Raw genomic sequence first — 15,339 nt, 5'->3', positions numbered from 1 at the left:
TTACTCCGGGGACATGCGGTGGTCATTTCCTGACCTTTCCGCATCCTCCCTATTTAGTGGTCACGGGCTCGAACCCCAAGTCTAATCAAGAAGCGTGTGCTACGCACTGCTGCTCCTGCCCATCTGGCTACGGAGGCGCCGCTTCATGGATTGTCTGCTGTGGAACCGCATACGACTGAGTTCCAAATGACGGCTGCTCCTCGTCATTTGGAATATTGTTCTTGCATTCCCCAGATTGTACTGCGATGTCAATTCTCGCGTCAATACAACGCGCTGCACCCTTCGCTTACAACGAACATCGACTTTGCGTAATACCTTTACAGTTCTGTTGGCGGTTTGATTCGTTCGATACCATTCTTTGTACACCTTAACTACAGTGGGCCATGAACAACAGACAGGACTTTCCGGTTCCGATATGGAAGCACCTAACGCACGAGCTCCCACAATCATATACTTCTGAAACCCCGTTATCTTTACTACATTCCATAACTGCTACTTTATCATTTTTGACTTGCAAGATGAGATGCAAATTACCAATGCTCTAGCGTGCAAAGCTGTTCGGCTTTTTATACTGCGAGCTATGCGGCATAGTCTATTACCGAAGGGGTGGTCATAATTCAGTGATCACTGAGTGCATAATATACCAAGGAATACATGCATCTAGCGTGCAAAGCTGTTCGGCTTTTTATACTGCGAGCTATGCGGCATAGTCTATTACCGAAGGGGTGGTCATAATTCAGTGATCACTGAGTGCATAATATACCAAGGAATACATGCATATTTGTTATTTTGGCAATTGGAATGCAATCGTTTGAAAATAAGAAGACAAAAATATATGGGACAATAAAAGCTGGGTAGGCAGAACTAGAGAGGAGAATTGGTTAGTCAAGTTTTGTCAACAGATTAATATAATGATAACAGTTACTTGATAACAAATATATGGAAAATGCTTGGAGACAGAGGTAGATTTCAACTGTAATCTACCTTGAGACCAGCACACAATTTATATGCTGATATAACTGGATACAAAGCTCAACTTCCATTTTGATTATTTTGTAGATAATTAGCTAACAGCAATTTCAAACTGAAATTTCTATATGCAAATTATTCCCTGAATAAAATAAGAAGGGATGACATTTAGAAATTTCAACCGACTTTGTACGGTTAGAATGTATTTTCATATAATTATAAATACCAATGATCTCGTTACACTCTGATTTTTCAAATCTTTTGCTGCACTGAAAGATATTTCTAGCATAATAACAGTTACTAGATTAGTGGGTGATATAATATGTATGCAAATTAAGAAATAATTAATTGTATAAGTGTGTTTTATTATTTTTGTTTTCCTACTATCAGATAGAAGAATACTTCACTCAACTTCCAAACCACAAAGTACCGCGACTAGGCACGCCAGGTGAAAAATATAGAGAAAAACAGTTAATCGTACAACTACCAAAACAGGACCTCGCCTTAGCATACTGCAAATTCCTGGAAAGAGAATACCATAAAACTTACGAAGACTTTGTGAACGCTCGAAACGAAATAGCACTCGACATAGCCTACGTCAAGGAATTTCTAGATAGCATCCTAGTAAGTTACTCTGTTTCACAAATGTAAGAAGCTTCTAATAAATGTGGCTTGTCGCTGTTTATTAGTTTAAGCATCAGGTTGTTTCGTAGCCGGATATTTAAGATGTGATTTAAATAGATTTGTTTCAGTCATCATAAAATGCTACTTTCAGTGCAAAAAAACATTTATCGAAGAGACATTTAAAATTTTCAAGTAGCTATAAATTGCTTCTCGGCCAAAATAAGAATTTTGTGATTAGCCTTTAAAAAATAAATCCATGGGCTGTATCCATGGCCAGCAAAGTTTCTATGCAGGTACACAGTTGTTATTTAACCTTTCCTACTTTTGAATTTTTTTATAACGTGGATGCCCTGCTGCACTGACTAGCAAAAACAATTAATAAAGGAGCAGAGAGAGAGAGAGAGAGAGAGAGAGAGATAACACACGGTGCTCAAAACTAACTCTTACAGAAATAAACAGAGGAACAAGCAAATAAAAAAATGTCATCTCATAGATCTACTTTTAACTATTATTTTGGCAGTGCCGAATGCCCATCCGCTCTCTGATCAGATTACGGCAAGTGTCAGAGTGGTTACATTCTTTTGGAGGCTCTCTATTTAAAATAGTTTAGTCCTAGGCAAATCAGCGGTAATCGAAAGCTAGAACCGTAAAAAGAAAAGAAAAAGTTCCCCCATTCTACAATAAATTTGAATGTAGAATAGAGAAATATGGCAACCTTTCAAAAGTCTGCGCGTGTAGCACAGTGATATCGTCACTGTCCTCTCCACACCGGGTGGAAAAGGCCCGGGTTCGAATCCCGTCAATGACTCGAGGAACTTTAATGGGCTTTTTTCACTCTATAGCTGAGTTAGTCGGTCTCAGGTGTAGATAGCAAGGGTCGCCCCTCCCCAGAAACTGGGGTTTTTCGTCCAGCAAAATAGTCTAATCAACCAGCGAACATACCCAATTTATGGACAAAATACACACGGGCATATAAGTTAGTTCTTCGGTGGCCTTAATAATACAGTTCTTTCTTTTTTCATCTTTCAGAATCTGCTTAATTTTTCTAACTGGCTCTGGACTTCTCTTCTACAGTACTACCAAACTTAAATTGCCCAAATCACTCTCTCTGATATCCTCCAGTTCCAAAGTTTTGTTCATACGCCCGTTTTGATAATCCTTGATAGAGACTTCCTAATCTGTAGAATTAAAAGAGGGTTATAACAGTTTCATTTACTGAAAATAAACATCGACTCTAAATATCGATGGGAAGTCTTTTTTCTGGGAGCCCGCACATATAGTCAAACTCTGAACTCTTTAATACACCCCGATATCGTAACAGATGCGCTAAAAATCAAGACTTGCCTCAATCTCTTTCCTGCTACGCAGAATTGACCCAACATGTGAGATTTCGTGGACTGAATAATCTCAAGAAGAATTATGGGACATTTCTAACTCTATGCTTCAACTTTAAATAAATTATCTACTTTCCAAATGAATTTTTTCGAATGCTGTGCTTAACATTCTAAACTCCGCTGCTCCATTTGGACTTCAGTATTAGTAATGGTAAAGCTGAATGATGCACGGAAGCGAACTTTTCTACATCAGAAAAAAATAAACAAATAAAATTATAAGAAAAATAATTCAAATAAAACGGATTATTCATACCAAGTAATCATCCAATTCTGCTTTAAACGTAGTCACTCACTGCGTCCACCACCTGGAGAAGCAATTTTTCATTCCAATGTTCGACAATCCGCTGCCCACAAGCGCACTACAAGAGATCCAATCTCTGTTATTCCCTGACAATTTATGTTTGGTTCATGTATCATCCGTGAGGGAGAACAAATCTTCCTGATTCGTTTTACTCAATCCCTTCAGTGTCTTATACACCTCAATCAGATCTCCCTTTAGAAGTCTGGTTGTGAAACTCCTCATATGTGAGTTTCACATATGATGCCTTTCCTCATATGTGCATCGCTTTTCACTCATCGGCAATCGGATGGGCCCTTTGAACGATCTCCAGGAGCTTTATGTCTGTTCTTTCTGTGCTACCTCCATACTAGAATAAAGTGTTTAAAATGCGGTATAACCGTCGCCTTTTAAAGAGGGATAATGACATCATTTTTCCCCTACTCCCAAAGGCCCTATAAATCATAGACAGGACTCCATGTGCCTTTCTAGCCGCCTGTTTATACTGCATGGAAAATTCCATGTCAGACTGATTCACAATACCTAAATCTATTTCGTCTTGAACCACTTTTAGCTCTTTACCCCTCCCCCAACCCAGCTTACACGTGATTCCAGGACTTCTGTCACGAAATGCATACCCTTACATACAGAAGCATTAAACTTTAGCTGCCATTTTATCAGGACGATATATGGAACTGATCCAAGTCTTTTTGAAGCAGATGGTCTGGTTCGGATTGTTACCCACCCTTCTCATCTTAAAATCATGAGAACTCTTTGAGAGCGTACTTTGGATACCATTGTCATTGTCACTGTCATGAAACTTAGAAATAGGAACAGACCTAAACCGATCCCTGAGGGACCCTACTTTTTACGCTGGTTCATCCTGAAGACCTTTTATGATAACAATGTTTTCTAACTTTTAGCCAGTCTGCAATCCAGGGTAGGATCTTATTAGAAACTACAACTTTTTCCAATTTGTATGTAGCCTTTCATGATAGACAGATTCAACAGCTAAAGTCTAGATATATAATATCAAAATTGTTACTTGCATCTAACTGCTTGATGACTACATCACTGTAATTTACAGATTGGTCAAGCATTACCTTCCCACGAAGGTAATGCTTTCTTTCCCAAGCATTACGAATCCACGCTGGGATCTGTTCACGATACCATTCTTGTCGAGATGGTCGTAACCATAGACTCAATGATCTTCCCTACTTCAGAAATAAAACTGACTGACCTACAGTTACCTACCTTCTTTTTTGTACCATCTTTGTGGATTAGGGAGAATTGGCATAATAACAATTACTAAATTAGTTGGTGATATAATATATATACAAATTAAGAACTAATTAATTGTATAAGTGTATAATTCTCCAATACAAAGGAATCATCCCGGAATTCAATGACGCTCTCATTAATATTTCCAACGGTCTAACACATTACTCAGATACAGTTTTTTTTTAATTACAACTGAATAAATCAACACCATCTTCCCCGGAGCCTTTTCATCCTTTAATCTCAGCAACTTTTCTAACAAACGCTTCTGAAATCATTATCATTTACTGTACCGCCCGGAAATTCGAGTGTTTCGTCCAGCAAACAGAAAATAGACCTCAGAACACACGCAATTTACAGACAGTATACACGGAGCAATATGGCCTTAGTCTCTAATGTTCCTAAAACCCTACTACAACAACACTTGTTTTTCCGTAGCCTGATGTCTTAACACCGCAAAATTTCGAGCTTGCTATTTGTTCAACTCATTTCTCATTTCTGCTGGGCTTTCTATGAACCTTCCACTGCCACCAATTAATGGACTTACTATATTTACTCTCTTTTTTCTCGTATTCACATAGAAGAACGCCCTATCTCCGGTCTTAGCTCTCTTTGTTAGTGCTTTCTCATATGTAGCTTTCGCTTGTCTCACCCGTAGCTTTGTTAGGTATTTTCTTATAATGCTCATACAAACAAATCGGAATAAGATGATTATCTGCAATTGTTCCGTACTTGCTTCTTTTGCTCAATCAAGCTCTTAACCTCATGTATCATTCATTTTGGCATCTTACGGTTATAAAATTTGATCATTGGTAAGAATATGTTTGTAGCGTTCAGAATAAATCCCTTGAACATTTTCCATAGCGTATTTGTATCTGATACCATACAGCAGCGGCTCCAGTTAATCGAGCCAAATAAATACAGCAAACTCTTCAAAATCCATCACTCCAAAATTCGGCATATTTTACAAAAAAAATCAGCACTTTATAATTCAGAATTATTGAGACAGCAATGCAGCATTCGTATCGACGGTCGCATTTGCCTTTAAGAATCCATGCAAAGAAAGAGTAACATTTCTTTCTTTATAAGATTCTTGTAGGACTATCTTGTCCTTTAATCTGTTTTTTGCTGCCAGCAGGATTTAAAGGGCACAAATAATGGTCATAACTCTCACAATATAACAAACTTGCCTTTGCAACGAGTTACCCTGGTATTTTATTACTTTCAAAACAGACGGCCTCTATAGAAGGTTAATTGACCATTTGATAAGACTGCTATGACAGCCTGTTTCAGGACTACCTCGTCCCTCATCGGATAGCAGGTGGTTTCTAGTGACAATACGCAGAAAACACAGTTGTAAATAATTGTTCCACGTTTCTCTGTATATGAAATCAGTTTTCAAAGTTGTGATATAGATAAAGTTGTCTGTCGTAAGTGGTGTAATACCTGGGCAACTCGTTACAAAGGCAAATTTGTTCTGCTGTGAGAATTAAGACCATTGCATTACAGTTTAAATCCAATTGCCTACAAAAACAAATGAAATGAAATGACGAAATAGCCTTTATACATGTTTACAGATGTAAAGAAGATCAGTTGTTTGTGCTTAATATTTACTGAAATGTGCCACTCTAAAACTGATTGAACTGTGCCCTTCTAAAACTGCTTACCCACTGGGTGGTATTCCTCTCTAAAATTCGGAAAACTTTAAAATCCGGTACCTCTCAACCCTCAAGGGTGCGGATTTTAAAGATTATATTATTCCATTAGAGTCCACTCTCTTGAAACTGGATCTCTCTTCTTTACCTTTGACTACATACGTTTCTTCAGATACAGTCCATTTTATGGTGTTGTGATCACTGTCTGTTGTTGGTTCAGCTACTGTCAAGTGGCTTCTTAGTGATATTAGAATTCTTAGTGATAACTAGATCTAAGATATTAGAGCCCCTTGTACCCCTTCTCTACATGCAGGGATAAGTGGAAACCGTCCAATTTTTTTTTCAAAAGCCTGTTACCATGTAATGTATTTCCGGTCTACTTATTCCAGTATATCAGTTAATTTGAGTCGCCCATAATGATACAGTCATACAGTACTTCCTACCCAATTTAAATTGCCTAAATAGGTTTGTTGTCGTTTGGCCTATAACATAACCAAAACTATCAACTTCCCTTTACTGCAAGTCATTGTGGCAATTAATCTCTGAAAGTTAGAGGTTCATTCTTTTTTTTTTTGCGACGATCACACTTGGTAGCCTCTGCAGATTTCAAACACTTCGCTTCGCCTCCTTGCATTTTAGGCTGCAGTTACATCTGTTAAACGAACACTGAAAATCAGACCACTTTGGAAGTTTGTGAAATCCTGTACGCTCCACAGTATGCCCTCGTGGATAGCAAAGTTGACATGATCGACGTTCCCCTCAGAAAACAAAAAAATCCAAACTATTATATTTAGGTCACCCGAATAATTAAATTCATCTGGCGTGCTGTGTGTCTTGTGTCTGTTAATTGCGTGTGTTCTATGGTCGATTTGTCTGTTTGCTGGACGAAAAACCCCAGTTTCTGGGGAAAAACCTTGCTATCTAAGCCACAGACCGACTAACACAGCCACGGAGTGCCGTTCCCCTCACACCGAGTGGAAAAGACCTGAGTTCGAGTCCCGTCGATGACAAGAGGAACTTTTATGGGCATTTTTCACAACGTGGGCATTAGTCGCCGATGCTCTTAAAACCCTACTAGAACAACAACAACAACAACAACAGTTCCTCATTTCCGATAACTGATTTGGGCGCTAGCCGGGTAATACGATTTTATAGCGCTTTCCTGCTTAAGTCATAGATCTTCTTCCATTTCCATATTTTTGGAAATACTGTTTCAGGAAATGTATATAAAGCTGTAGACCCAAGGATATATCACAAAAACAAACAGGCCGCACCTCCAGTGGCCTGAACTCTGAGTATCCTGAATACAGCAACTACATCTATGGAACAGGAATACAGATAATTAAGGGTTGAAATACTAAATCCACAACTGTTTTCATGGAATCCATTTATTTCATTTCTGAAGTGAAATACAGTATATTATATTATGCTCTAAGAGAAGACAAGAAAAGGCTTTAGGCAATGCAGGCTACACGTCTTACGATACGAGTATTACATTAAGGTGAAATTTCATATGTATGCAGTTATAGCAATATACACTGGTGTGCAAAACTTAAGGATCAACACTATTTCTAAAGGTTACACCACAACATCTTTACTTAAAGTACTGTTCACTGATGACAGTATATTCAGTCTCATCAGCGATTCTGGACGTCAGCTAATCTGGCGAGAGGTTGACACACGGTATCACCCCGCAAACATTGCTGAAAGGGATCGATATGGCGGTCGAGGTGTTCTCGTCTAGGGAGGCGTTATCTTGGATGGACGTACACAACTCCAGATACTGGAAGGCGGTACTGTAACCGGTGCACGCTACTGTACTGATGTAATCTTTCCCCATGTACGTCTCTTCTGAGTTGCCATTGGCCCCGAATTCGTGTTTATGGATGATAACGCCATATCCCATCGCACTGCAGCTGTTGATATGCTTTTGGAAAGTGAGGACATTGTTCGTATGGATTGGCCTGCCCGTTAAATCGATCTAGATCCCATCGAATACATATGGGATGCTCTGGGGAAATGCCTAGCGGCACGTCCACACCCACTAGAAAACGTTCACCAGCTGAAGATGGAGATGACAGAGGAATGGACGATGTTACCGAAAGAACTTATCAACAACATTGTTCTAAGTATGGACAGGCGGTTCAAAGCCTGCATCCACATTAGGGATGCCAATATCTCCTACTGAGGACCACCTCTTCCCTTTGTTCCATCTTTGGCAGTGATGCATCTGTATCATGGCAGCCAGTGCTATGTTGCCATTTCTGAATAAAGTCCCTCTGTACCGTATTGTTTCCGTTGTTGTGTCGGTGTTGTTTCCTTCACCATTTCTGTACCTCATGGGGTTCCTTTGGTATGCTTTTCCCCTATCCAGGCCACTCCTATGAGAAGTTACAAGTGAAAACATGACTGGTCCTTAAACTTTGCACACCAGTATATCTTTATATTTACGACTGTGCTAGACATTACACGGAATTTTTTTTATTATTATTTTTCTTTTCTTTTATTACCTGAATCCCTGTTTGCGCAGTTATTCCACTGAATTACAAAGAAGAAAGCACTGCGTCAATAGCTGTTACAATTACGCTTGCATTATTTATATTATGTAATTATTTAATTCATTTTAATAGGGATTATTTTTGTCACTAGGACTGTTCCAAATGTCATGGAGTCATGCCTCAGGGAGATATTGCAATCATAGCTCCTAAGTTTGGGGAAAAGATAGCCTGGCATCCAGCGTGTTTTGTGTGTACGACTTGTGATGAACTGTTAGTGGACTTGACATACTGTGCCAAGGAAGGGAAACTATACTGTGAAAGGCATTACGCTGAGCAGCTAAAGCCTAGATGCTCCGCCTGTGACGAGGTAAGCTAAACTCATTTCCATAGCAGAGCTCTTGGAAAATTATTACATAAAACTAGTATAGTTCTTCGGGTATTTTTAGGGAAAATATCCGAAATCAAGCCTATGTAATTTTAAGGTTTAATAAATAAATAGACTGATGCTCGTCGATAGAGTATTTTAGCCAGCATTCCATTCCGGTAAGTGATTGATATCAAAACCGCACGTATCCTACTCAGTATATATTTAATAGTTCATATGCAATAAATGTTAGGAGGGAATGAGGAAATTTAGGTTTAGTTTATGGATATTTGTGGTGCTTTGAAACCAGCTACAAATCAAAATATAGTGAATGCTGACAGGGACGGCCCCAATATTTTCAAGGAGGGAAGGGGAGAGGTTAAAGCAGTGTTCCGAAGAATCATGAATCATTAAGCCATAATCATCACGTAGCAAGTAAAAAAAATAGACCTTTTGGGACCACCCCTGGCTACTTGGCAACTACAGAAATTACTTCTCTCGGGAAACGTATTATTTGGATGGGTGAAACTGCGAACAGAAAAGCACTGACTTTAATACAGTGCAGAGCATGAGTTATATTGGGTAAGTAGAGTGAGAATCTCTCTTTATTAAACTTAATTTGAAGATCTAGGTAGATACACTTGAAATATACTATAATTTCATTTCACGAGTAATATAAACTGGTAATTATAAAACTGATACACACACAAAAAAAAAAAAAAATTATTTGCATTATTCTACGTGAAATACGCTGAGCTAAGGTTATAATTCCGTTTTAAGCTCGGTTAAGAGTGTCGTTATTGTAGTGAAAAGGAATAGCTGATTCAGATGAAATGAACGGGATTAGAAATTCAGATTTTTAATCATTAAAAACTGACCACGGCCGAAGTGCATCGATAATTTCTGTTTTCCCACTTAACCTTCTCCGACTATTCCTCGTTAATGCCATTTGCCATTATGGTATTGGTACTTCAACGGATTTGCTTTTTGGATTAATATTAAACACATTTTCTTATGAAAAATGCGTCACGTTGTGTATCCATAACTAATATCCTCTTATTTTAATTAAGAAATACTATCAAAAATATGTTAATTAGCTTAGTTTAAGTTGATGAACTGAGAAATCATTACCAGATGAACAGTATGTTAAAGTTTGCCATTTCACTATTTCTACAATGACGATTATATATTCTTCGGCTAAAACATGATCTGGTAAACTTTAGAATATGGTGCTGCATCCCATGTATCTTTGCGAAAAGGAGTGAAGCTTAGTTCCACTAGCTTAGTTCCTTCTACCCAATGTCTCTCCTCGCAGTGACTGGACAATCTATTTTCAATTTAAAACTATCGACAGAGGGAGGAATATAATTTCTGATTTTAAACCAGCTCCCTCTTTGTCTCTTGATTAAAATTGGGAAACCAAGTTATGCACAGAAATAGATCAACAATCAGTGTGAAGAAAGCATCTGGTAGGAGGAGTTAGGCCAGCTCTTCACTCCTTGTCACAAAGATCCATTAAATGCAGCAGCATATTCTAAAGATTGAACCTTAACCTAACATAAATCTTTCATTTACGTTATGCTTCTTTTTCACACTAAAAAGAACTTCCAGGTGCAGAAACTAAACAAAATGTAACTGTCAGTTAGCTTAGGTTGCCTTTCGACTCATGAAACTACTGTCATGACGAAGATGTGGGAATCGGGGCATTTGTCTGGGGTCTAGATGTAAAGGATTTAATAATTAAGTATTATTTTAATGGTTTCGATCTAAGTACAGAGTATTCACAATTTCATCAATACGGCGTTACAAAGTGAATACTGTGAAGAATTTGTGGCTACATCCATTTTATGGGTACATCTTGTCACCGCGTCGCGGTTGTGGCAGAAGAAAGGTTTTTGTTCTCTCGGTCGAGTTCTGTGATTGGGGTGAGTTTTTTTTTATTTGTATTCAAATAGTAATTTTTGTTTAGTGAAAAAAAGGTTAAGTTTTTACGCGACTATGGGAAGGATTCAAGCAAAAAACCGTTTGTTGGCCACGGCCGGGACTGCCTTCTGACTCTTTCTCGCCGAAGTATGGAGGTGTACTCATAATCTAGAGAATAACCGAAATTGTTATTCTATTCTTAACAATTAGGCTTTAATAATATTAGTTTATATGATATTGTTGAGGAGGAAGGGGCAAAGTTCCGAATAACAGTTCCTGCACGGAGATACCTTGTCCCACCTGAAGTAAAGTAATCAAAAGCAGGGAGGTGAATAGTGTTAAATGCTTTTAGCAGGCATAACGATATTCCAGCAGCCGAATGCCGTTCTCCAACACTATAACTAAAAATGTATATCTATTAGATTTTTGCAGCATATTCTTAGGTCGCGTTCTTGCTCTACGTAACCCATGAAAAATATAAATTTAACATTAAATTTTTACAAAATAAGTACTTGCGGTTTTGAACAATAAGAAGAAATGTTTATTCGGCAAGTTCAAACTGAACCGTATATTTGGAGGGGGGGGGATAAGATACTGCTATAGCTTCAAATCTTCTTAGTGTGGAAAAATCCTGTGTTAACATTTCGTCTCTGCAAAATTTATCAACTTTTTTCCCCGCAATGTGGCCAAGTTAGTCAGTCTCGGACGACGGTTGTATAATTTTTTTCTAAAAGAAACTCGAGTTTTTCGGCCAGCAGAGTGACCGAAAGAACATGCTATTACAGACACAAAATACTAAAACTTCTGGCCTGTATTATTTATTTTTAATTGGAATACTATTCAATAAAATATAAAATCGATTTTCTTTGAATAATCCAAAGTCAGGGTCGAGTAACCACGGCCCATGTCAGCACTACATACACTCCTCAGCTCTTAGATGGAGCAGCATTTGCTGTTTGCTTCCAAGCTTTGCGATGGCTTGACATGATCCTGCCTGCAGGACCATGTCAAGTATTTAGTTTCACCAGTGAAAAACTGCCACAGGTAGTATTTTTGTGAAACTACAAAACCAGCAGGTTTGCCCTCGCAGAGGTGCTAAAAAAAAAAGTCAGGATTAGACTGTTACTTTGGTATAGTTGTGAAGGAACGAAAAATGGATCTGTTGGAGTATCTCGCGGTGGGGGAAGGATTTGAGTTTCGCTTGGAATTTTTTTTTATAATTTGAAGCAAGCATTTAAATCAGTACGCCCACCATGTTCACTACTTAAAATACCATGCATATTATCCATTCAACTTCGTCATCAAGACGATCATTTCATTTCAATACGATCGAAATATGAATATGAAAAATTCTGTTCACAGTCGAGTACTTTAAAAGACACAGGATTTAGGAAGGCAGATAAGTAACTGTCACTGCGCAGTGATTGACTGCGCAAAGAGAGACGGAACTTGCATTACATTGTCTTGCGTGTTGTTCAGTATCATTGACTCTGAGTCGGACAGATGTTATTGCTTATATCACTTCATTTGCGTACTTCTTTAGACGTATATACATACACTGAGTGACTGAATTATGACCACCCCTATGAAATCTGAATGCGACCCGTTGACCACGTGAAGTACGAGAGTGCGCAGTTAGTCGACCTACGTAGCATAGATAAGGTGTCAGTGGTTCAGTAGGTAGTAAGATTCCGAGCGTGATGGGTAAACGGAAGGATTTATCGGGCTTTGATAAATGACAGATTGTGGGTGCTCGACGGGATGGTGCCTCGATTTCCCAAACGGCTGAACTGGTGGGGTGTTCGTGAGCCGCCGTAGTTAAAATGTACCAGGACTGTCTTCGAAATGGTCAAACAACAACCCGACGTATAACTGCAAAGGTCAGCGAAAAGTTGATGTTAGAGGTGAGCGCCGGGTCCAACGACGCAAACAGGCGCAGCACTATTGTTGTATTGAAGACCCAATACAACATGGGCCAACCCGAAACTATATCTGATATGACCATGCGTCGCACGTATGGGTTAGACCAGCAGACGACCCCTACGGCATCCTCTCCTAACCAATTTCATCGGCGTAAAAGACTCGTCTGGTGCAAAGAGCATGCAAGTTGGACATTAGAAGACTGGAAAACGATGTGTGCTGGTCGGATGAGTCACGTTATTTACTCCACACCGTGGATGGTCCGTTATTTACTCCACACCGTGTACAGATTTGGCGTCAACAACTTGAGGCTCTTGATCCATCATGCATGGTATCAAAAGTGCAGGCAGTTGTAGGGTGTTGAGCATGTTTCACTGGCAGGAACTTGAACCCCTGGTGCATGTGAAACAACGTATCAGTGGTCTCTGCTATCGTCAACTGCTTGCTTACTGGGTACACCCCGCTATGTTACTTTTCCCGAATGGCGATGGTGTCTTCCAAGATGCGCCGAGCCATCGGGCACTTGTACAGGAATGGTTTGAGGAACACAGTTCTGACTTCCAGCATATCGATTGGCCTCCGAACTCACTCGATATCAGTCCCATAGAGCGCTTGTGGGACACTATGGAAAGGCATATCAGGCGTCTGGATACACCAATCACCTCCATACCAGCATTGCTGACAGCATTACACACAGCTTGGTTGGCCATACCTCCCGAATGCTCCCGACATCTTGTTTAATCAATACCACGTCGGATAGGGCAAAAATGAGGACCTACAAAGTATTAGATAGGTGGTCATAATTCACTCAGTGTATGTACATAAGTTAACATATTTTATAAAATTATTGGTTCTAAAGAATTAAAGTGAAATAAAAATAAGACACTTTGCTTTAACTATCATTAACAAGCAAGAAGTGATAGAAAACCTTAAATGCTGTTCATGAAAAAAAAATTGTTGCTGAAGAATTTGGTATTGGCCAGCAGGCTGTCAGATAATCAAAAAAAAATCTACAGAGACATTTCCTTTAAAATTCTATGTGGGGAGTGATAAAAGCAGCGTATCAAATAGACAGACATTAAAAAAGCCAAAAGTGTTGCTGGAAGAAGCTGTTTTTAAGTAGTATTCACGGCAACGATCAAGTGGTTGGCGTGAGATGCCAGCGCCACCTGATAAATGTATTAAAAGACAAAGGATAATTGATTTATCCATCAATCGATGAATAAATGCATTGCCTTTTTATAGTTTTTAAATAAAGGCTCTACAGTGAGTTTTTTATTTATTTTCATCAGCACTATATCATTAAATTTTCCATTTATTTATGTTCTAATTTTGTTTTGTGTTTTGGGGCTATCTTTTGCTTCACTAATCCGGATGACCTTTCCCCCAAATTACTCCCGATAAACGATGATTTACTGTATTATTCCTTATAAACGTATTTACGCATAAGCATTTTATTGACTGGGAAGGAAATAAATATTTGATGTTCTGTTTTCCCAATAATTATAAAAGGCTTCCTATCTATGCTTGCTTCATTATTGAAAGCGTGAAAACGGTTTGTTTTCAGTTATCACGTCATAACACAATGTTAGTAAGTAATGCATGAGTAAGCCGAACACAATTCGTATTGATGTTTCGACAATAGCAGATGAAAAATGTACGGAAGTTGCTGTTCATTACGATCAAGTTAATTGCCAAATCAGCAACTCACCATTAATTAAGAAAATTATGTTATTAATTTTAACATCTCATATTTAGGGCAGGAACAGCTATACCTACATAAAAAAAATTGGACAAGACAGCATTCCCAAAACTTTTTTCAATACATTAGAAATAAATCAAAAGCAGATAGTTCATAAAAGGTAATTTGTAAACACACCATATTTAAAAAAAAGTGGTGTTTACAAGTATCCTCTAAAATAAAATTCGAACGGTAATAAAAAAAAATGTGTGCAATGCTAATCCAGTTTTCTTCACTTAATCATCAGTTTTATTATCAGACTCACTTTATCCCTACTTTTGTAGATGTTCATGTAACATGTCAGTGACGTCGGTCGTACTGCGAAGATATAAATGGCATGAGCATAGAAAACTGCTTGCCATGTTACATAGTTTGCGTACAGTAGATACACAGGTTTGACTCAATACATTAATAAGCCTGTAAATTTTTATTTGTATTTTTATTTTTTAAATCAAGAAACAGAATGCGCTCTTGTTAGTAGCCATGCCTTTCGTAGTAAATAAGATGGCACTTAGATAAAAAAAACTTTCAGGCATATTGTCACATGCAACAAACCACATTTGTGGTGCGTTTTTCTTGTATTTCTCATAGTTTGAAATTGTAATGTTAATCTGTAAGTAGGTGGTTCTCAGTATGATTAACGCATAACCTAAACATGCCTCACAGAGAACGGATTTACAACCGGCTATAAGGAGG

General features: G+C 38.4%; 1 protein-coding gene across 3 annotated transcripts in view; it reads left to right on the top strand.

Annotated features, from left to right (window-relative positions):
• The window catches only part of LOC150091330 (four and a half LIM domains protein 2-like), a 437,588-nt gene that overhangs the window by 255,089 nt on the left and 167,160 nt on the right, over positions 1-15,339 (top strand). For all 3 annotated transcript variants that reach the window (XM_090375177.1, XM_090375185.1, XM_090375193.1), the window contains 2 exons: positions 1,360-1,593; positions 8,847-9,062. In XM_090375177.1, coding sequence (XP_090231303.1) covers positions 1,360-1,593; positions 8,847-9,062 — 450 coding nt within the window. The remainder of the gene's footprint in view (positions 1-1,359; positions 1,594-8,846; positions 9,063-15,339) is intronic.

Source organism: Mastigoproctus giganteus, chromosome 1 (genome assembly GCF_048544385.1).
Source record: "Mastigoproctus giganteus isolate SK-2022 chromosome 1, ASM4854438v1, whole genome shotgun sequence".
Lineage (NCBI taxonomy): Eukaryota > Metazoa > Arthropoda > Arachnida > Uropygi > Thelyphonidae > Mastigoproctus > Mastigoproctus giganteus.
This window is presented reverse-complemented; position numbering and strand designations above follow the sequence as displayed.